The 24,371-nt window shown below is 48.5% G+C and overlaps 1 protein-coding gene across 1 annotated transcript in view; it reads right to left on the reverse strand.

Moving 5' to 3' along the window:
* Positions 1-18,662: 18,662 nt before the first annotated feature.
* Positions 18,663-24,371, reverse strand: part of E2F3 (E2F transcription factor 3) — a 167,805-nt gene continuing 162,096 nt past the window's right edge. The window contains exon 7 of the mRNA XM_078687933.1: positions 18,663-20,489. Within this exon, the coding sequence (XP_078544059.1) occupies positions 20,224-20,489 (266 nt within the window). The 3' untranslated portion in view covers positions 18,663-20,223. The remainder of the gene's footprint in view (positions 20,490-24,371) is intronic.

Below are 24,371 nucleotides of genomic sequence, written 5' to 3' on the forward strand. Positions count from 1 at the left end.
GCCCAGAAGTGGCAGGCATCTGTCCCACCGGGTTAAGGAGAGTAGAAAAAGGACTTAGGCAGATGCATGGGCGCCAAAATTGTTTGTTTTTCAAGCACGGGATGCCCACAAAAGCATAGGGAGATTTGATCCCGCTGGGTGACATATCAAGGCATTACCATGCCCCCCTGCCACATACATATCCCTCAGAAGTTCTCAAGAGACAACGCAATACAGTTGTACATCAGACACAGATAATTCTAATCGTTCTCATTTGACATACCTTAAGCTTATGCAATTACGAACAGTTAGCTGGGTTTTGTGTGGTTTATTAATTAACAGGCCTGGTGCTTTCCAGGCCAAGTTGGTATTGAAACCTAAAATCAGGTACGCTATGTCTTTTTCATTATATGCATTGTACTGGTCGGGCTATGCCCATATTGTACCTATAAAAACGAATAAAAATGTTGTTAAAAAAAATTGCATTAAGGTACATAACCAGTGGTTAGCTGCCCTGAGAAGAAACCCAGATTAGGACATGGTTCAAACTGGCAGTACCATGTTCCGGAGCACCCTTAGAGCAAACGAAAATGCTATTAGAGAAGAAGCCTATTCCTCCCTTTTGCAAGCAAGTGAGCTAAGCGATAGTAAAGCATACTTGGCAACAGTGACCCGCAATTACTTTGAGAAAGTTAAATGCCCTGGCATTGATACTTTTATTTCTCCCGATGTCTGGGTTGCTCACTTCATAAAGCTCTATGCTGGCCCGGAAATGGAGAATATGGCCTCCCTAGACCACACTACCATCTACCAGGTCGCCCGTAGGTTCTTCTGTACCCCTACAGCCCCATACAACACTTTCTACTGCCCAAGAGGTTGAACTGAGTGAGGTTCTACTCGCAAAAGCCGGCAAGGTGTGCCCCTGGCCCAGATAGGATTCCTTTAGACATGTTTAAAGCAAAGACTTCTTTATGGGCTCCTCTCCTGACCAACATTCTCTAAGCTGCCCTGGCCCGCCCAAGGGTTGGTACCAAGCTACTATTATTCCCATCTTTAATAAGCATTTGCAATGCAATCTGTCTTGCCTTTAGGAACGTACATGTATTTTGCTAAGCAGCACATTAGCCTGGATGCTGAAACATCTACTGTTCTTTAACACGGAGGGAAAGTAAGCACCAAACTGCGTGACACACCAGGTATGGGAACACATGGAGAGAAATATTGCCTTTCAGCGGGAAATGGCATAATCCAAAACTCTGTTTTTAATATAAAATCAGGGTCTTCGGTGGTCATAGCACTGAAAATATAAGATTTGAAAAAAATATTATTGTCTACGGGTGCTCGTGGAAGAAGATTTCTATGGACTGAAATCTAGAGAATGCTAAAGTGATTCTGGTATTTTACTGATGTCTGCTGGTCGTTTTCTATCAAGAAAGTTAAATAGAGGCAGTTGAACAGAAAAATGAAAAAAATGAAGCCCCTCAGCAGAAAGCAATTTTGGTATTTTACTGACCTCTACTGGTCGTTTTCTTTCAAGACAGTTGAATAGAGGCAGTTGAACAGAAAAAAGTCTCTACGCAGGAGACAAGTCCTAGGGCTGATCTGAGCCCACAAAGTACATACATATAGCATATACTAAAGTATATACAAGTGGTCTTGAATGCTCAACCTAAAAAGGGCTCAAAAGGCGATCAACAACGTTATCGCCCTAACGGATAAATTCAACCGCTAAAATCATGGGTCACATTTTGCTGTACCACCTTCAGCTGTGGGCAAACTAACATAACCTACTTTCAGAGGTTAAATTCGGCTTTCACCCTGGCCTAGGAACTGTGGAGCAGTCTCTGAATGTATAATGGTTAGTAAGTATATATACTGTGGCCAAGAAGGGCAAGCTGTTCCTGGCTTTTATGGACCTGAGCTCCACCTTTGATTCCGTTAACAGGTTCAAACACTGGAGCATTACCAGATATGGGAGTTGATCAGTATATTGTCAATTTCCTCAGAGAGCTTCACAATGTTGGGAAATCCAATTGGAAGGTGGACGTTCGCACTCCTTGTGTAAATAGGTAATCAAAAGTTGATAACGTTTCTGGGTGCCGGTTTGGTGAACCCTCCTGAGTAGGTTGAATTAACAAAGAACAAGCGTCATCTCCAGTGAGAGTAACGTCCCTTACAGGCACACCTTAAAAAAAAAAAAATTCAACATTTTTCTCAAGAATATTTTGTATTGGTTGTTTTATAAAGTTGTATTTTATTTTGTTTTCAGTTCCATACTATTATTTCCATAGTATATAGAACCTGCATGATTGATTATTCAATCATTTCAGCCCAATGCACTTCGGGCTTGCCCTTCATCAGGGGACTTAAACTCATTGTTTACGCAATAAATGACGGTGTGCGGAACGTGTCACGGCAAGAAATGCGCGTGAAAATCTGATTTAGAAGAATTCAAAAACACCACATGCGTGGTGTAGATGTAGCCGTGGTGAAGTGGTGTGCTTTAATGTGTACGCGTCGGTATGAAGTTTGCTTTTTTTTTTGCAACCTATTTTTCTGTACAGCGTGCATTGTTTTTACATAATGCAGACTTTAGAGATCTGCTCAATCCTCTGGGTATGCGTTGCCCTTTGTGATATTGAATGAGTTTGCTCGCGTAGAGTCATAGATTCACGATTCTTTTAGACATGTAAATGAGTTGTTTGATATTGGATTGTGTTGATCTTGTCCCTGTGATTTCAGTTTCTTCGAAGGGGAGTAAATTTGTTGGGAATCCTCCTCGGTAAAAAGAAATGTGTCTGCTCGTTGATCCGTAAGGTGCGAAATTTCTTCGAATAACATGTTGGTTGTTCTAGGGCATGGTCCACTGGTACTCAGAGGACTTATAATGTGAAATCCAATTGGAACATAGACATTCACACTCCTTGTGTAAATAGGTAATCAAAAGTTGATAAAGGGGTGAATTAACATAAAGAACTCAGTTAACAGGTCCAAACACTGGCGCATTACCAGATATTGGAATTGATCAGTATATTGTCAATTTCCTCAGATAGCTTCACAATTAGGTCACTGCCAATGGGAGATTTTGCTGGGGGGGAGAGGGGGGGGGGGGGGAACCACAACAGCCTTTAGTTTAAGTAGAAGTGTTCGCCAGGGCTATGTTTTGGCTTGATTTTTTATTTTCATTGTATGTAAATCGCTCAGAGGAAAATCTATTCGAGCTCAGGGATGACTGCCCCTGCGGAGGTAATTGCAGCTTTCCAACATTAATTTATGCTGACTATACTGTCCTAATGAACAAGTTACTTACCTTCGGTAATGATAGATCTGTAAGAGACAGATTAGTTATAGATTCCTTACCTTCAAATTATCCCCAGGCGTCGGACTGGATCAGGAAAGTTTTTCGTCAGGAGTACCCTCGCCTGTCGAAAGGTGGCGTTGGTCGTCTCAGCATTCGTCGTTCACGTCGTGGTCGCAGGGATGGTATCATGGTAGCTACTTAGACGCCGCCCTCCCGCGCGGACGTCAGTTCTGTACACGACTTTCTATGCCAGAAGCGCAGAGCAATGCAAGACACTGACCACTGGTGCACAAAATTAGGGCCCTTAACCCTAGAAATCAATTCGCAGAACGGGGAGGATTGGTGGGGATGTAAGGAACCTATAACTAATCTAGGTCTCTTACAGATATATCGTTACCGAAGGTAAGTAACTTGTTTATCTGAAAGAGACAATTAGTTATAGATTCCTTACCTTAGAATAGATACACCAGCAATACCAGTCTGCGAACCAAGTTCACACCAGAAAGTCCTGGAGAACAGAACGGCCAGAGAAGCAGTCTCTCAGGTCTTGGCTGTTCAGGCAGTAGTGTTTTGTAAACGTGTGCAGCACTGCCCACGTAGCTGCCTGACAGATGTCATTGAGGGGGACTCTACGTTCCAAAGCAGTGGTAGCTGCCGTCCGCTTGGTGGAATGGGCACGTAGCCCCACTGGAGGCTCCTTCTTTGCCAAGGAATAGCAAGCTTTGATGCACAAAACGACCCATCTAGAGATGGTCCTTTTGTGCACGGCCTGACCTTTTTCAGCTCCCGCGTACCAACAAAGAACTGGTCATCCACCCAGAATTGCTTGAAAACGCACGTTTGGGATCCAGACTCTTCTTTGGAAGGATGAGGAAGGAAGGTGGGCAAAGTGATGGTCTGTCCAATGTGTAAAGAAGTAACCCCTTTGGGAAGGAAGGATGGACGAGTGCGAAGGACAACCTTGTCCGGATGAACAGCCAGAAAAGGAGGCTTAGAAGAAAGTGCTTGGAGCTCACTCACCCTGCGCGCAGAAGTGATGGCCATGAAAAAGGCAGTTTTTAAAGTCAAAAGCATGAAAGGACATTTATGTAGTGGCTCAAAGGGAGCGCACATAAGATATGTAAGAACCAAGTTCAAGTCCCACTGGGGCATTACGAAGGGAACATGAGAAAAAAAGATGAGTAATGCCCTTAAGGAAGCGATTTACAACAGGGGACGTAAAACGAGAACGCAGATCAGGAAGCCTAAGAAAGGCTGAAATGGCCGAGGTAGCCCTTTGGAGTGCCCAGAGCAGAGCCCTGCTGGGCCAAAGAATGGAGGAACCAGAGAACCTCAGAAAGAGGGGCAGAAAGGTAATCCACAGCCTTTGCTGTGCACCATGCCACAAATTTGTTCTATCTGCAGGCGTATACAGTCTTAGTGGAGGGACGCCAGGCTGCCAAGATAATATCATAGACTTCAGGAGGTAGGTCGAAAGCTGTCAACTGTCGCCACGCAAGGAGATGGGGGCTCGACAGGTTCGGGTGGAGGACCGTACCCTGCTGCTGCGACAGAAGATCCTACCGAAGAGGCAGTCAGATCGGAGGATCGATGGCCATGTGTAATAGCTCAGGACACCAGACTCTTCCTGCCCAATCCGGGGCCTCAAGAAAGATTTGGGCCCGGTCGTGCCTGATCTTCAGCACTCTGGGCAGAAGTGGTATAGGCGGAAAGGAGTATAGAAGACCGCAACTCCACTCGGTGCGAGTGCCGCCTTGGAAATTCCAACGCGTAGAATTGCTGACATTGCGCGTTCTCTTTACGGTGGGGAATAGATCTAACAAAGCTCTCCTCACCGTTGAAAGAGACATTGCACCATCTCCAAAGTGAAGACGCCATTCGTGATCCATCATGCACCTGCAGCTGAGTTCATCCGCCCTGGCGTTCAGCGACCCTGCCAGGTGTTTAACCACCAGGGATATGCCCTGACGTTCCAGCCATGCCAGAGGCAGAGGGCCTCTTAACATAGGGTCCACTACCCCACCCCGCCTTGTTTGTTGCAGTACCACATGGCGGTGGTGTTGACCGTGAACACCTGCACTACTCTTCCCCAGGCAGAGGGAAGGAATGCTTTGAGTGCAAGATGAATCACCCGATGCTCTAGAAGGGTGAGGTGGAGCCTTGACTCCGCCGGAGACCAGAGGCCTCTGATCTCTTACTCCCCATGTGGCCGCCCCATCCCAGAAGGGATGCATCGGTCACCACTGTGAACTCTGGTTGGGGAAGGGAGAGGGATCTGATATTGACCCAATCCTGGCTCATTAGCCACCACTGCAATTAGTGTGTAGTGCCCTCCGAGATCTGGACGCAATCGGACAGGTTCCCCTGACGTGTCCACTGGAACTTCAAGTCAAACTGCAGAGCCCGCATATGCCATCTGGCATGGTCCACCAGCAGGATGCCATCAGGCCCAGTAGCCGGAGGGTGATCCTCACCGAAACACGGGATAGAGGCTTAAAAGATCAGAATCATAGCCCAAATATCCCAGACTCGCTGTTGGGGAGAATAGACTCGAAACTGCGTTGTGTCCAGAACTTCTCAGATGAGAGTGAGTCAGGCGCAACCTCAGCACGATGGAGAACCCCAGCAAATGCAGGAGGTCGGCCTTAGTCTGGAGGTGGGAGACGACTGCATGGGGCAAACCCCGCCTTCAACAACCATTCGTCGAGATAGGGGAACACTGGAACCCCTGATCTGCGCAGATGAGCTGCGACCACCACCATCACTTTCGTGAACACCGAGGGGCACTAGTAAGGCCAAAGGAGAGCTCGGTAAACTGAAAATGCTCGTGGTCTACCATGAACAGCAGGCAACGCGGGCGGGCCGGCAGGACGGGGATGTGAAAATAAGAGTCCTGCAAGTACAACGCTACCATCCAGTCTCCAGGGTCGAGAGCAGACAGGACCTGAGCTAGCGTCAACATTTTGACTTCTCCTTCCGGAGGAAGCGGTTGACCTTCCTAAGATCCAAGATAGGACACAGGCCTTTGTCCTTCTTGGGCACCCGAAAGTAGTGGGAATAGCAACCACGACCTACTTCTGGGGCAGGAACTCACTTGATGGCTTCCTTGGCCAAGAGAGCCGTAACTTCCTGTTGGAAAAGGGCCAGATAATCCTCCGACATGAGATGGTACTGAGGTGGCACAGATGGCGGGGTAGTCTCTAAGGGGAGGGAGTAGCCCCTTCAGACTATTTGCAAAACCCACCTGTCTGACGTGATGGTGCACCAGTGGGGGAGGTGATGGCGAATCCTGCCACCCACTGGAGATTGGTGGCCCTGAAAGGTCAGACTAGGAGGATTTGGAGGCTGCTGCAGAGGGCGCAGTGGTGGACTGGCCCTGCTCGCTGGCCCCAAGACCCACGGCGGTTGGTCCCACATCGCCAAACGCGCAGGGGATAAATAGCTTACGTCGGCCTGTGGCTCTGGGAGGAACGTGACGAGGCACCCCTTCCGTAGCCCCGAAAGGTGCGAAAGGCAGGCTGTGCAGGACGGGTGGTGGAGAGGCCCAAGGACTTGGCTGTAGCCCCATTGTCCTTGAAATGCTCTAATGCACGGTCTGCCTTGTCGCCGCACAGGCGACCGCCATCAAAGGGCATGTCCATCAGGGTACTTTGGACATCCCCGGAGAAACCAGTCAACCTCAGCCATGCGTAGCGTCGAAGGGCTACTGACGTTGAAATTTGTCTGCCTAGTGAGTCGGCGGTGTCTAGTCCACAACCAATCGTAAACTTGGATGAGTCTCTCACCCAGGCGACACCAAGGGAGAGCCCTGCCCAGGCCTCTTCCGGGCACTGAGGCAGCACGTGCACCACCGTATCCCACGCGGAGTGGGTGTAACGGGCCAACAGGCATGCAGTGTTTATGGACCGCAGTCTCAAGCTGGAGGAAGAAAACCTTCTTCCCAAGATGGTCCAGCTTTTTGGATACCCTATCAGGTGGTGAAGTAGGGAAGGCGCTTCCTTTGGACGTGGAGGCTTGGACCACCAAGTTCTCAGGGATGGGGTGTTGGGAGAGGAACGAATAGTTTTCTTACCTGTCGGTGTAGTTTTGCAGCTTGAAGATCTTTCTGGATTCACTATGCTGTGCATTATTCCGCGGTCTTGTGGTTGGGTCCGGATTCGTAGTCTTTTCTTTGTGTTTTTTTTTTTTTTTTTCTTTGCCCAGGTGGGCGTCGGCGTCACACCCCCTTTGGGTGTATTTCCGGTGACGTCGGCATGCTTCCTGCGGAAGCTCCCACTCTTGGGCGCCATCTTCGGGTTCTTTTTTTCCGTGTTTCTTTCGTTTCCGAAGTAATGGCAATGTTCTTCTTAGTTTGTATTTACCGCTTTGTACTTTCAAAGTCTATTCTTTAGTTAACCACCTCTTCTCTCTCCAGCCTCATCTTTCTGGCGGAGGTGGGTGGGTTCGCTAGTGAATCCAGAAAGATCTTCAAGCTGCAAAACTACACCGACAGGTAAGAAAACTATTCGTTTTGCAGCGTGAATCTTTCTGGATTCACTATGCTGTGCATAGATTTTGTAGCGGTTTCTCATCTCTGTGGCGGCTGGGTGGAAGATGAGCGTTGGGTGTTGAATATGTGCTGTAGCACCTTCTGTCCCACTTGAGCTTCCTTGTTCATTTGTATGTCCACACAGTAGTGCTTCGTGAACGTGTGCACCGAAGCCCATGTTGCCGCCAGGCATATGTCCTCTATGGGTGTGTTAGCCAGGAAGGCTATTGTAGCGCCCTTCTTCCTGGTGGAGTGGGCACGTGTCCCCTCAGCCAGTTCCTGTCCTGCCCGTTTGTGGCAGAGTTGGATTGTTTGTGCGATCCATCGTGCAATGGTCCTTTTGGTTACTGCTTTGCCCATGAAGCTGTTTGCGAAGGACACAAAAAACTGTTTCGTTTTCCTGTGCCCCTTTGTCCTTTCAATGTAGTGCATGACTGCCCTTCTGGCGTCCAGGGTGTGCAGAGCTCTCTCTGCGCTGGTTGTGGGTTTTTGGAAAAAACTCGGTATCTGTATAGACTGGTTCATGTGAAAATTGGATACCACCTTCGGCATGAAGTGTGGGTCAGTCCTCATCACAACTCTATCGTTGTGTATTTGTATGTATGGTTCTTGTAGCGTCAGCGCTTGAAGCTCGCTTACTCTGCGTAAGGACGTTATCGCAACCAGGAAGGCTGTTTTCATAGTTAGCATCTTTAGGGAGGCCTTGTGAAGTGGTTCAAAGGGCTCTTTCATGAGTTCCGTTAGGACTGTGTTCAAGTTCCATGCAGGTGGCGGCACCCGCTTGGGTGGTGCGATCCTTTTCGCTCCTTCTAGGAATCTCTTCACCACCTGTGATGTGAAGAAGCTCCTGCACGTTTCTCCCCTTGTGTAGGCTACTATCGCTGCCAAGTGAACTCTTAACGAGGATGAGCTAAGGTTCTTCTCCAGTAAGTGCGTCAGGTACCTTAGCACTGTGGAGTCCCTCTTCATCTTATTGTGGAGTCTTTCCTGTCTGCACCATATTGTGAATCTTTTCCATTTCGCAACGTAGCACTTTCGAGTGCTGGGCCTTCGTGCCTCCCGAAGTACCCTCAGGGTGCTTTCTGGTAGTCTCAAATGTGCGAACTCTATGTCCTCAGGAGCCACGCTACTAGGCTCATGCTCTCTGGCTCTGGATGCAGTACCTCTCCGTTCTGCATGGACAGTAGATCTTTCCTCCTGCTGAATCTGTGGGGTGCACACTGTGTCATCTCCATGATCTGCGAGTACCAGGTCTGCCTCGCCCACTGCGGTGCGACCAGTATCAGTGTCATGTTGCTCGCTCTGCACTTGCTCAGTACTCTGTGCATCAGTGGTATCGGGGGAAAGGCGTAGGCAAATGTCCTTGACCAATCTATCCATAGGGCATTCCCCAGTGTCCCCTCCTCGGGCTGCCTGGATGCGAAGTTTTGGCATTTTGCATTCTGGCGTGTGGCAAACAGGTCCACCGATGGTGTCCCCCACCTGTCGAACAGGTATCTTGTCTCCTGAGCATTGAGCTCCCACTCGTGGGATGCCGATGTCTGCCTGCTGAGCCAATCGGCTTGTATGTTGTCCTTCCCTGGTAGGTGTATGGCTAGCAGGTCTATCTTGAGAGGGATGGCCCATCTCCATATCTCCTGCGCCAGCGTTGAAAGCGGTGCGGACTGTGTGCCCCCCTGCTTGTTGATGTAGAACATCGCAGTGGTGTTGTCTGTTTGTATCAATACCTTGTGCTTGTACAGTCTTGTTTGAAAGGCCTTCAGTGCAAGGAAGATTGTCTTCAATTCTAAGTAATTGATGTGCTTTGTGGCATCCGTCGGTGTCCACAGTCCCCTCACCTTGAGCTCCTCCATGTGAGCGCCCCATCCCTTCAGGGATGCGTCTGTGGTGATGGTCACTGTTGGCGTTGGGGGCGTTAGAGGCTTTCCCCTTGCTATGTTCTCCATGGTCCACCATGTCATCTCCTTCTGCACTGCGTGCGTTACAACCACTAGATCCTCCCAACTGCCTGTAGCTTGTGACCATTGCTCCTGTAGCCATTCTTGAATGGGTCTCATGTGGAGTCGTACATTCGGTACCAGGTGGATGCATGATGCCATCATCCCCATGATCTTGCTCGCCGTCCTCACTGTCCGAGCTTGTCCCTTCCGGTAGAGGCGAGTTTCCTTCACCAGCGCCCTCGCCCTCTTCTCGCTGGGGAACACCTTGCCCTGTAAGGTGTTGATCTGTGCTCCCAGGAAGATCTTCACTTGTTCCGGCTCCATTGATGATTTCTTCCAATGGATGGAGAACCCCAGGTTTATGAGCGTGCTGGTCACTGTATGTGCGTGCAGCTTGCATTTCTGGTATGAGTTTGCTTTCACCAGCCAGTCGTCCAGGTAAGGGTATACATGTATTCCCTGCCTTCTTAGGTGCGCTGCGACTGCTGCGAGGCACTTTGTGAAAACTCTTGGTGCCGATTTTAGACCGAAGGCCAGTGTCGTGAACTGGTAGTGGCTTTCTCCGACGGTGAACCTGAGCATGTGCTTGTGCTTCCTGTTCATTGGGATGTGCAGGTATGCGTCTTTGAGGTCTATAGTGACCATGAAGTCCCCGGTCTGCAACTGTGGGAGCACCTCTTGCAGGGAGGTCATTTTGAATTTTTGCGTTCTTATGAATTTGTTCACGAACCGTAAATCGAGAATGGGCCTCATTGTCTCGTCTACTTTTGGTACCAGGAAGTATGTTGAGTATACTCCTGTGTTTCTTTCCTTGAAGGGTACCCTTTCTATGGCCTGCTTCCGCAGGAGTTCTTTTGCTTCTTCCTGAAGGCACTGCAGCTGCTTGCTTGCTAGCGGCTTTCTTCTTGGTTTTCTGCTTGTTGGCCTCGCCTCCAACTCTATGCAGTATCCGAATTGGATAATGTTGAGGATCCATTTGTCTGATGTGATTCCTCTCCACTCCTGGAGGTGGAATCTTAGTCTTCCTCCCACTGGTGTCCTGTGGTCGTAGGTGTCTAGTTTGTCTTGACCCATCTGTACGTGCTGCCCCCTGGGATCTTTTTTGTGGGTGGGCACACGGATTTTTTTGAAGTCACTTGGAGGTGGGCTGCTGGCCCCCTCTTCTATTTTGTCCCCGTCCATTTCTCCCTCGAAAGGACTGGCCTCTTTGTTGGTACTGCCAGGGCTGTTTCTGATGGCCCTGCTGACCCTGCGAGTCTGCCTGGTGCGTTTGCTGGAAAGCCTGGTGTGATGTACCTGGCTGGTTTCCGCCTCTTCCGCCGGGCCTCCGTGACGGGGTGCCCCTCTTGTTCCCTCTGAACTGCAATGCTCCCATGGATCTTGCTGTTTCGTTATCCTTCTTAAGTTGGCTGAGTTGCTCATCAACTGTTTGTCCGAAAAGCGTACTGCCGTTGAACGGTGTGTTCAGGATGCTGTGTTGCACCTCCGGTTTGAAACCGGATATCCTGAGCCAGGCGTGTCTCCTTTCCGTGACGCCCATCATCATGAGCCTGCTGGCGGTGTCTGCCCCATCCAGGGCCGTCTTAAGGCAAGAATTTGCAGCATTCTTCCCCTCTTCAATTAGCTTTTCGGCTTTCTGCTTGGCATCCTGGGGCAAGTCCTTCACCAACTGCCCCAGTCCCTCCATGATTTGGTACATGTGTCTGTTTACCAGGGCGTTGGAATTAGCCATGCGCCAGTGGGTCGCGGCATTCCGTTCGATCCTTCTGCCCACCAGATCCATCCTTTTGCTCTCTTTATCCGGTGGCGGGCCCGAGGTAGTGGGTACGTTAGCCCTCCTCCTTGCTGTGGCCGTGATAATGGAGTCTGCGGAGACCGTGCCCTGAATGTAGGCCGGGTCCTTTGCGGCATGCTTGTACTTCTTCTCAGTTCTGGGAGTTACTGCCTTGCATGTTGCGGGCTCCCTGAAAGCTTCCTTCCCCTGAGCCAAGACGCTCTCGAGCATCGGGAGGAACTGGCTCCTCGTTTGTGTTGGGAGCAATGTTTCCAGAAGGAAGTCTGCTTTCTGCTTCTCTTCGTCGAGCTTGAGCTTGAAAGCTGCTGCGGCAGATTGTATCACCGCGTTGTAGGCCCCGATGTCGTCCGGCGGCGAGGGCCTCGAGGGGTAGGTGTCGACCACCTCCTCCGGGCTGTCGGTGTCGACATCGATGTAATCTACCTCCTGAAGGTCATAGGGCGCCGACTCTGTGTCTGTCCTGCCCTCATCTTCCTCCCCATAGCTGTAGCTCTCGTGGGGATTCTCGTACTCCTCCTGGTCGTCGAACACCTCGACGTCCTGGTCTTGCTCGGTGACTTCGGCGACCTCTTCTTCTTCCTCCTCGACCGCCTCCAGCACTGGTGGCTTGGTCTTGTGAGGGATCGTGAAGGCCTTCATCCTTGCGTCGAAATCTTTTTTCCGCTGCATGAAGTTCTCCATTTCTGCCTCGAGGCGCCTTCTTTTCTTTTCCATCTCGGCCGCGTGTTCCGCGTCGGATGGTTCCGCCGCTCTCTTCGACGGATGGCTCGTCGCCGTGCCTCTCGGAGTCGAAGTTTTCGACGTCGAACCGGATATCGGGTCTCTGGTCGTCGTCGACAGTTTCGGGTCTTTCTCCCTCGTCGATCGATCCTTTTCGGGGACGATTTTCGACGTCTTCTGCTGATCAGCAGCTCTCGGCGCCGGGGACTCCTTCTCTGAGGATCCGCTGGGCCTGGGAGTAGTCGCGGACGCCGCCTTTTTTGGCGTCGGCGCTTTCGGGGTCTTGCCCTCGATTTTTCGAGACTCAGAGTCTCTCGGGTTCTTGGGGGCCGAAGAGTCTCCTACCTTGTCAGAAGTCTTCGTGTAATCGGTCTCTACGACCGTGTAGCTGTCGTCTTCGGCGGCAGCGTTGTCTTCTTCCTCGGAGGACATCCCCAGCTCGTAGAGCGACGGGGTCGGGCCTTCCCCTGCAGGGCGGCGTGTGCTACCCTCTGCCTCTCTCTCACACGAAGGGTCTTCGGGGTGAAGGCGGAACAGGCGTTGCAGTCTCCGCTTTCGTGGTCCACCGGTAGGCAAAGGTTGCATACCGGGTGCTGGTCCTTCTGCGCGTACTTGTGGTGGCAGTTACGGCAGAACTGCAATTCCACTCATGTTATTTATCTGATTACTTGCCCGTGTGCCAAGAGATATGTGGGCATGACAACTCGGAAAGTGAAGACCCGCATTGGTGAACATCGCAGCAATGTTCGCTGCAAGAAAGTAACGACCAAACTCAGCGAGCATTTTCTGCAGGTAAATCATACCCCCAATGATATGACCTGGACAGTAATAGAACAGGTCAACAACTCCAGGAACAGAGAGAATATCCTGTTTGAAAAAGAGCAGCGCTGGGTCTACAGACTCAACACGCACAATCAAGGTCTAAATGACCAAATACCTTGGGCCAGCGTTCTCAAACATTAATATTGTCCTACTCCCCAATTCAGGGCACTGCCCATGATGTATGCTCTTTACTGATGATATCGCTCGTTTTGCTACAGTCCTCAGTATACCAATACCATAGATCACAAGAGTAACCCTTGCAAATATCATCTATGATGGTGGGTACTCACCACTATCGTTATGTGTGCCGTTCATATTGAATAAATGTACCCCCGTGTTACAACCCACAGTACACAAATATGACTGAGCATAACTTCTTCACCCTCTAATTATATCTCTGATGGTGGGTACTCCAACACCATGTTTGGTATTTCTCCTAACTGTCAATGAACCTATACCCACCCACAGTGTCAATTTATTTTAGCGTGATTTTTAACACCTTATCATAGCGGACTTCTGCTTTATGACCCATTCAGCCGGTCCGTCCTTTTGCTTGCGTGCCAAGCCTCTTTTAGTATCCCGGTCGGCAGCTTGCGTGCCAAGCCTCGATCTGGTTCCAACTCTGTTCATGTGCGCGCATGCGCACCCAATGTGCATTCCAAGCCTCGTTTTTGATACGGCGTGCGACAGTGATCTGCACGCGACGACGCGAGGCTTGCTTCCCAAGCCTCGTTCTAGTCAACGCTCGTGATTGGACGACGTCCCGACGCCTCCCTCTCTTAGCGCCGGGCTTGTTCCTCGCTCGTGATCCACGAGATCCAGCGGGGACAGCTAGGTGCCGAGAGGGTGCTGAGCGTTGCGGGCGTATGTACAAGCGACCTGACATCTTAACAAGCTAAGTGTTTGTGTGTGAGCTTCTGCCTACTCTCCTTGAACTCTCCTTTGTGTGTGTTTTTGTTTTTACCCTGACAGGGTGTGCCATTGTCGCTCCCACCCCCCCTCTGAATCTATGGGGCGTGGTTCATACTGAATACAAGTGAGGACTCTGCCACCGATATTCTCAATTAGTGTGCCACTTTAAGCTCTCTAATTCACGGCCAGCAGGGCTGCGCATTACTATTACGTAGCTTTGTTTTATTACATCACTCTTCGGGGAATATTTCTCCGTACTCTTACCATAGGTAATGTTACTATTATGGGCAGCCTACCTGGCTTCCCACACGGACGGACTTAGCACTGCAAGCCCCCGTTGCATTACCTCATTATTTTTACTGCGCCAGGTCACACTACCCTGGCCCTAGTTGAGGCCCATCACCAAGGGTCTTGGGCACAACTTCCACTCTACAACGTGATCCCCCCCGACCACGGCCATTGATAGGTCTGTTAGCACGTATCACGCCACACCTTAAGTTGCATGGCATCAAACCATGATCATTAATGACCATTTGCTCATTTTTGTGTTTTGTGTTTTGTTTGTCTGTCTGTCTTTTACCTACCTGCAGACTTCTGGGCTCCTCGCAATAGAGGCAAATCCCCAAGCCTTTTGGTTTGTATTTTCACGCACTTATTTTTACACATAGTGCCACTGTTTTTAACTTTCACAACCTACAGCAGGGTAGGCCTCAGCGCGCCTATACCTGTTGAGGTAACACCCACTTACTGGTCCTGACGAAAGCCCTGTAAACTCACACACTTAAAGGGCAGAAACATGTTGACCTTCCCCTAACAGGGAAACACCTGTATTTCTTGTGGATAGTTTCCCTGCACATAGCTTTTACTTTTAATATGTCAAGTTGACCAGCGAATAAATGATTTTTTGGGACAACCGCTGACATTTTTAACTACACCCTTTTTTTCACATTCACTCTCACAACAACCTGCTCCGCAGTCTCCTGGCGTCGTAGCACACTCGGGAGGTACTCGATCTCCCTAGTGGACCCGATGATGAAGCATGTCACCACTAGGGTGAGTGAGGGTTTCTTGAAGAAATAATGAGTTTTTTCTTGAAAGTTAGCCCAGCCTTCTGACCAACTACAGCTGGCCTCATATTAATACGTGCTATCTCGATCACACTCACGCCTTACTGACGGACACTCTTCCTTTGTTTTTGTATCTATTGATTGGGGACTAAGAGTGCCCTTGAACCCTGTCTCTCCCTTTGTTGATCGGTTCTTCCTCGGAGGACATCCCCAGCTCGTAGAGCGACGGGGTCGGGGCCTTCCCCTGCAGGGCGGCGTGTGCTACCCTCTGCCTCTCTCTCACACGAAGGGTCTTCGGGGTGAAGGCGGAACAGGCGTTGCAGTCTCCGCTTTCGTGGTCCACCGGTAGGCAAAGGTTGCATACCGGGTGCTGGTCCTTCTGCGCGTACTTGTGGTGGCAGTTACGGCAGAACTTGAACGGCGTGTTGTCCATCCTCGAGCGTCCAGGGCCTCTCTGGTCGCGTGTTCGTCGACGGTCGTCGAAGATCTGGATGGAAAACGCCTTATCTTTGCTTGTCTTTCGTCGGTGAAGTCCCCTGGAGTCTTCAGATGACTTCTCCTCGTCTTTTCTGTATTTTCTTTCTTCTTTCTCCAAAAATGTCTGGAGCCCAAACGGGAACGATCCAGACCCGACCGCGGAAAAAAAGAATCTGAAGATGGCGCCCAAGAGTGGGAGCTTCCGCAGGAAGCATGCCGACGTCACCGGAAATACACCCAAAGGGGGTGTGACGCCGACGCCCACCTGGGCAAAGAAAAAAAAAAAAAAAAAAACACAAAGAAAAGACTACGAATCCGGACCCAACCACAAGACCGCGGAATAATGCACAGCATAGTGAATCCAGAAAGATTCACGCTGCAAAACATGGGGTCACCCTGTAGCGGGCGATGGCGTCGGGCAATCATCCTAGCCACTGGAGCCCCAGTGTTGGGCATGGGCCAGGTCCCTAAAAGGACATCAGTGACGGGTTCATTGAACGGCAGCAGGGGCTCCGAAGAGCTCACTGCTAGCTGCAGCACCTGTCAGGAGGTTTGTCCTGACTGTCACCGTAGGTAGCTCGAGGTTGAGTCTCTGCCGCCCTACGCAACACCACTGCGTAAGATGCTCCCTCCTCCGTAGCCAAGGTAGGAGGAGACAACATGCCAAGGTAGGGGGAAGTATCCAGACCACTGGTTTCCCCCAGTTCCTCTCTCCAGTCTGAGTCATACTCCAACTGGTCGGTTAGAGGGTCTCTAGGCCCCTCCCAGTCCTCCTCACCCTCCTCTGGTTGCCAATCTGGCCTGATTGGAGCACCTGGGTAGAACAAGGGCACAAAGGTACCCATCGACGCAGGTCTGGCTCCGTGTCCAGTACAGGGGGAGGCCGGGGTCGATGCCGGCTGGGGACACCACCAGTGTCGGCTGCAGGCGTGGTGCCGGTGGAGGCATGGATCCAAGAGGACCCTGCGGTGCAGGGGCCGCCGGAGTCGAAGGCCCAGAGCCCCCAGCCGAGTCTGCGAGGCCCGAAGCCACAGCAGCAGAGTCGGGCTGCCTAAAGATTGCATGCATCACTTCATAAAAGGTGCGAAGCTGGGCAGGGGTCGCTCCGGGTCCCGAGAAGGGAGGGAAAGTCGGAGTCGACCCTTCAGGCTGCATACACGAAGCCATGGCAGGGGCACCATCCGCATCCCTCGTTGCGTCGGCCGACCGAGAGAAGTCCAAGAGCGCACATGCTTCTTAGACTTCTTCTTGTGTTTCGACTTACCTGAGGAGTGCGAAGACATTGAAGCGGACTGGTGGGCCTCGAGAAGCTTTTGGGACTGCTCCCGCAAAGACTTCGGATTCATGGTCCACCAGTCGTTGCACGACTTGGGATCATGGTCGCGCTCCAGGCAAAACAGGCACATGCGGGGCGGATCCCTCACAGACATCAGTCGGCTGCAGGAGCTGCACGTCTTGAAACCAGGCATCACTCAAGTGCACCAGGAGTCGACAAAAGTCGCCAAAAAGTCAGTCAAAAAGTGACTGGAGGTACTGCTCTCTCCGGATCAGCTCTGGCTGGTGCGTAAAAATAAAGAATTGATGTCAGTGTGCGAGGGCGGCGTCTAACTAGCTACTGCGAAGTCATCCCCATGACCACCGCACCACCGACGAAAGCAGAGCCGATCGACGCCACCTTTCAACGCACAGGGATATTGCTGACGAAAGACTTTACGGATCCTGTCTGATGCCTGGGGGTAATTCTAAGGTAAGGCATCTATAACTAATTGTCTCTTTCAGACAGCCAGAACAGCAATCTGTTCAAAACATCGGTTGGACAGTTTCTGCCAGCGCATGACTAGCTTACATCTTAGGATTAATCAGGCCAAGACAAGTTTGGGGCAAAGAAAAAGGACAGCACTGCATTTTATAGTCAACAGCTCGTAGCTTAGCACGGTCCCTTTGTTTTCATATTTAGTAATTCCCTTCCACAGCCATCTAAGCTGGGCTCCTCTGAAGTCCAGTAGAGCCACTGCCTTCTCCAAAACTGTTGAGGCTGTTCTTAGCTTGACCCATAAACTAGGCCAGAAGCCAATTAGGAAACTCACTGCCATTTATAAAGCCAAATGCAATGCTGCCACCTCCTATTGGGTTGGGCTGTAGTGCATTAGTGATCAAGGCTATTATTGTTCCTAAAAGTACTAACTCCTTCATGTCATTCAGAGGTTGGGATTGGGGATATAAATGATATTATCAGAATGCTACCACTCCTCCTGTTGATCAGAATCTGGTCTAAGAGCCAGACCTCATTCAATATGGCGGTTGCTGGTGACTGTCTGAAATTTGACTAATGTTGAACAATACCCTAGATAAGGTGCATTCACAATATCCGTCCAAGTCTGTGACAGGAGGATCTATTTGCCTCTCTCATTTTGCCAAAGAGAACCTTTTTAGATAGCTGCATGGAAGAGAATGCAAAGGGTGGTTAATGAGCCAACTGTCCAGGCATACATGCAGATCTGTGTGAAAACCAGCACTGAACTTTATTAAACAGGGTTGTATAACTAGTATCACAGATTTTTGCTAGTTAGACAAACTATGCACTGTGCACTTCCTGTCTGCCTTTATTCAGAAGGGTTTTTATTTCCACAGCTTACCTGTTCGTCCTGGTGACGAATACTCATCAGAAAGTAAGATTCATTTAATGTTTTTCTGTAAATTGTATTGATTGTTGAGAAAATGCTATTTGTTACATTTAGAAGAGGCGATAATTTGATTTTGCAGAGCTGCCTTTTAATATCTACAGTCTCTTCCAACTATGAAAATCAGCTTTTTAACGGCTGTTTACATTCAATGTGCCATAAAGCAGAGGGCTGCTATGATCATGTAACCACTGATGCTCTTCTATTTTATCTTGTGTGTGTAGATTTTTAGGTTTTTAATAATAATTTTATCTAAAGGCTTTATTTTTTATACTTTTATATCATGCTGCTATTGTACGTGTTTTGCGGACTGCATTCATTTTTATAAATCAATGTTTTTTTTTTATCTAGTTGGGACCAAATAAAGTCGGATCTGATCTCATCTGACCTGAAATAGGTCAAGCAAATTCTACTGCGGTTGCATCAATAAACTGAACGAATCACAGAAAATAACTTTATTGTTCATTTAATTACAAACTGTATTGCAATGACATCTGTTGCAAGTGGTATAATCAGGCAGTTCGAAACATTTACAAAGCTTAAAAGCATCATTTTTCTTTTTTTTTACAGTTTGCTAGCTTAAAATGCAAAGAAACTGCACTCTCCTGTACTGTTGTATTCTCCACTTTCTACATTAAGTCATTCGCCATTAACTGCATTTCATGTCGTACGGCGGCAAATCATTTTCCATCTACCATCCCCTAGTTTAAATACTCTAAATTTTTTATTTTATTTACACTTCACTTAAAAAGTCTGCATAAAAATGTTAAATTGCTAGAAAAATGTTGGCAGTGTACGAATGCCGTTAATGCACAAATTGTATGGCTAAACGGGAGTAGGCTACATAAAACCAACTTAAATAACGCCTCTGCTAAATAAGACCATGCACAGAATTGTACATTTTACATGTTAACACTGTTTGACAGTTCAGGTGTCGCCCTAAAGTGATTCTTCCACTCAACTGCAATGTTCACAAAGTATTCATATTCATTCATGGACAGGACTCCACCAGTCAATTCAAGTGTGAGATTTTATAGCAGCAATTCAACTGTACCAAGAAATCCGCATAGCGAACTCAAATGGTACAACATAGGATAGCTTTCTGCATATGCTAATGCAGGAGGATATAAACAGTGGGCAGTCCTGGACTGTGTGAAGAATTCAGTTCAGCCAAAACAATGGCAGTTTAAGGTAGTTCAAGATTTAGAAGAAAGAAATAACATTGGTACTAGATTACCAATTTCCTATTTAAATCGAGTTCTCACGCTTACAAAACATGCTCAATTCGGTCAGGTAGCACACCAGTCACCATAATAAGCTCACAGATGCTAAAGACCATAAACAAGTGTTCAATTTGGCATTTGTTCACCAAAAAAAAAACTATATAAAAAATTCCTACCACACAGCATCATCACCTGTAGGCACTAGTGACTCGAAGTACCGATTTATGTACCCGTTTCAGGGTACACTTAAAATATACCAATAACATTGCATTATTTTTGTTTCAAAAATACAGACACTACTACATAAATAACCAAGGCAACTTTTTTGAGCAGCAGTTCCATTTCTCACATTGAATGTACGAACAACATGGTGTTCCTTCAGATCCATCTACACATCCATTTGAAGACAGTACATCATAAGCCAATTTGCTATAGGTTCCCACTTTGCCAGAGGCCTTCCACAAACAATTCACTTTCAATTACAAAGTGCATGGGCTGCGATTGACTGGACGAGAAAGAGCCCCTCCCTTCAGAGGAGTGCAAAGTAATAAAGTTTACTTTTCTGAAGACCATGGATAGCAGATCAAACGCCACCATCTGGAAGGGTTTGCATTGGCCAGTGCATGCACGGACTCTTCATTCGCTGTTAAGACTGATCTCACCGCCATGAACGTTGATTGTATTAGGCTCAATGCAAACACACAATTACTGCACCATCATGAACAGTTTGGTGTACATCATTCCAAAGCCAGATGTAAAGGAGTAATCAAGCCAACAATCAGCTGCATACAAAGTCATCGAAGAGGGGACACTTTTCGATGTCATACGTATCAAAGAGATCACTGATGCCCTCGTTGGGATCAAGGCTCATCAGATAATCATCGTGACCAAACGGAGACATCAGGTTTATAAAAGACGACTCCATGCTTTGGGGGATTTGGTCTTCAGGCATCTGTGGTAAAAACTTTGTTGGTGGTGTTAAAGGTGAAAGCTGGGGCACAGTCACAGCACCATTACCTTGCTCAAATTTTGGTGAAAGCTGATCTGAAAGACAAAGTTCATGTTATAAGAATAAGATCTATAACAACTTGAAAATCCACACAACCTTCAATTAAAATGGGAAGGAGCCAAAAAAAGCTCCTCCATGTAACGTTTTGAATTCTGCCACATACACCAATCAAAAGTGCATTTTAGAAAGATTTGCAAGCATGTTTCTTACTTTGGTTGTGCTCTACTTTATAAGCTGGTTTCCACCTTTGAAAACATGCAACATTAGAAAGACCCCATGTGCAGGGTTAGGATTGGTAACACCAGAAGCAAAAGCTTATACACCCACACACACACACACACACACACACATATATATATATATATATACACACACATATACATATACACACACGCATGCACACTATATATATATATATATATATATATAATAAGTCTACACCAATAAGAAACAGCAATTTTACATGCCACATAAGCTGCTGTGATGAACTTAAAGTACACATGAATTCATTGTACTATACATGTGTGATGCATGCAAATTAAATAAGCTAGAGGACCGCCAATGAAAAATTGTTCCCAAAAACCATTTACACTGCTTTCGACTAGAAAATCCAGTTGAATTTAAAACGGTTAACAGCAAATAACGGTCGAGGTTTGTAAAACTTAGATCGGTGTAAGCACAACAAAATGAATTAACTTTATTAAGCGAGACAAATTCATGGCATTTCAAACATAAGAAACTAGTTACTTACCTGTACACTATAGTTTATTTATTTTATTTATTTGTGTATTTTATAAAGCGCGCAGCGGCCCCAACGGGGCATCCCGGCGCTAGCAAAAAGGCTCTGACATCAGGAGGAATCAGTAAGGTAACCAGACTAAGAAGAAAAGAGAAGGGTTTTCAGGGATTTACGAAATGCGGGTTCTGTTTGGGAAGAGCGAAGGGCTAGGGGGAGTTGGTTCCAGTGCTGAGAGGCGCAAACCGCAAAGGTTTTGCCACCTGCTCGGGAACGTTTAAAGCGGGGAGTTTCCAGCAGTGAAAGGGCATTGGAGCGTAGTAGCCTGGATTTAGCGTAAGGGCGCAGGGTGGTCTTCAGATGGGCTGACCCAGTGCCTTTAGATGCACGGAAGGCCAGCGTCATTGCCTTGAAGACACACCTTTTCGCAATGGGTAGCCAGTGAAGTTTACGAAGATGTGGAGAGATGTGGTGTCTGGCGGGGATTCTCTCCACCAGCCGAGCAGCTGCATTTTGGACCGTCTGTAGTTTGTGACACAGGCCGGCTGTGATACCAAGGTAAAGGGCATTGGCATAATCAAGATGGGAAATGATTAGTGCCTGGATCACAGTCTTACGGCAGTCCTCTGGCAGATAGTTAATAAGCCGTTTGATTATTCTAATTTTAGCAAAGCAAGAGGCAGCTACGGTCTGTACCTGGGTGTTAAAGCTGAGATTGTTATCCCAGCGTACTCCTAGATTTCTCACAGAGTCTTTAGGAGTGGGGGCTTGACACAGGTCTAAGGGCCACCACAGACTGGAGTCAAGGGGAGAAGGAGATTTGAAGAACAGGATCTCCGTTTTGCCTGCGTTGAGACGGAGGGAATTAGCGTCCATCCAGTTGGAAATGTCTCTAAGGCAGGATTTCAATGGCTCGAAGGCAGAAGCACAAGGGGTGTCAAACGTGAAAAGTAGCTGAATGTCATCAGCATAGGATATGGACTTAATTCCAGTCTGGGCGATCAGTTTAGCCAAGGGGGTAAAATAAACGTTAAACAAAAGCGGGCTAAGGGAAGAACCCTGTGGGACTCCCCATCTGAGCGGTCTGGCAGTGGAAGTAAAGGGAGGGGTGAAAACTTGCTGTGTACGGTCAGACAGATAGGAAGACAACCACTTCAGAACAGTGCCCCCCAGTCCCAAGTCCTCCAACCTTCTCAGCAGGATCTTATGGGAGACGGTGTCAAATGCTGCTGAAAGATCCAGCAGCACTAACACCGCCCTCGACCCTCGGTCAAGCGTCCACCTCACAGAGTCGGCCATTTCAATAAGGGCCGACTCCGTGCTGTGGCCCGACCTAAAGCCGTGCTGGGAGTCATGGAGAAGCCCATTGGACTCAATGAAGGTCGCCAGTTGAGAGTGGACCAACTTTTCCAAGACCTTGGCCGGGGCAGGCAAAAGGGAAATAGGCCTATAGTTACTGGGAAGGTCGGGGTCGAGGCTGGGTTTCTTCAAAATGGGGACCAAGGAGGCATGTTTCCATTTAGAAGGGAAACATCCTGCTCTGAGGGAGTCATTCCAAATGAGATTGAGATGTGGGTTAAGTAGGGGAGCTAGTTTTTTGTATTCCTTGGCAGGCCAGGGGTCGTTGGGGGAGCCTGATTTGCATTTAGACAGCTCTGTCAAGGAGTCAGCTTCCGATATTGCGGCAAATTCACACATGGAAAATGGAGGCGGTACAGGGGGAATGAGCTTCTCAGTGCCTCCCTCACGATCAGAGGGGGGAAAGGATGAGTAAATGGTCTCAATTTTGTCCTCAAAAAATTGGGAGAGTTTGTTACATAACGCTTGTGAGACAGGTTGGGATCGGAGGAGCGGAGTGGGGTCAGTAAAAGATCTCACAATGTTAAAAATCTCCCTGGCGCCGTTGCTAGCAAGTTTAATTCTGGAGGCCAGAAAGTCCCGTTTGTGCCTCTCGATCATTCTCCGATATTCTTTAAGGGCAACTTTATAGGAGATTTTGCGGTCTGGGGAATAGTTCTGTCTCCAGAGGCGCTCAAGAGATTTGCAAGAGGACTTTTTCTGCCGAAGTTCGTCGGAATACCAGGGGGCTGATGGTACCGCCCTGTAAGTTTTAATGGATTTGATGGGGGCCAGGACATCTAAGGCCTGACCAATCCAGGTGTCCAGATAGTTAATGGCTAGATCAGGGTCGGACGACGAACGTGGTTGAGTATTATTGAGGTGTTTTTGGAGCGCATCCAGGGTGATGCGGCTCCAGTTTCTGCCTGAGGATTTAGGGTTGATGATAGGTCGGATTAAACAAGGGATATCAATCTCAAATGAGATAAAGAAGTGGTCCGACCAAGTTACCGGCACAGGGGGTGCCGTTCGAATGGAGGGGAGGTTAGAACAGATTAGGTCAAGAATGTGACCCGCATTGTGCGTAGGTGAGGTTATGAGTTGTACTAGATTACAGGCCGCAAGCGTAGAAATGAAATGACTGCTATGCAGGCAGGATTCATTGTCAATATGGAGATTAAAATCTCCTAAGGCGGTAAAATTGGCGTACCGAGTGCTAAACTGAATAATATAGTCCATCAGGGCCGATAAATGTGACAAATTGGAGTGGGGGGGACGGTAAATGAGTATTCCTGAACAGGAGGAGGTTGGAGAAGTTTGGATGCAAAAAGGCAGGCCCTCTATACAGTCGATTCGGTCGAACGGGGGGAAGGTAACTGCCAAGGTAGATTTAAAGATTAAAGCAACACCCCCTCCTGTTTTTCCGAAGGGTCTGTTGGCGCAGCTGATACTATAGCCATCTGGCAAAGCGAGGGAAATGGCGGGGTTTGTGGTGTCATTCAGCCACGTTTCCGTTAGGAAGAGCAAATCCCAGTTGTTATCTCGGAGGGACTGCCAGATATCAAAGGCATGTTTGGGCAACGACCTGCAATTGATAAGCGCCGATCTGAGAGTTAAGGAGGGGTAAACAACCGGGATAGAGGTCGGAATGGGAAGACAAGATCGTCGAGTTGAGGGAGTTGGGGGTGAGAAGGAGAAGTTACACACTGTGCAAACATAATTACGAGCTTGGCTATCCATGGGAGAGCAAGGGAGGGTCGCGCAAGGGAGAGGTCTTAAAACCAGCAGGTCATTCCGTGTGTATGCTGCGGTGTTGTGGCAGATATGTCGGACAGGGGGACCG

The sequence above is a fragment of the Lissotriton helveticus genome, chromosome 4_1, assembly GCF_964261635.1.
Source record: "Lissotriton helveticus chromosome 4_1, aLisHel1.1, whole genome shotgun sequence".
NCBI classification, from domain to species: domain Eukaryota; kingdom Metazoa; phylum Chordata; class Amphibia; order Caudata; family Salamandridae; genus Lissotriton; species Lissotriton helveticus.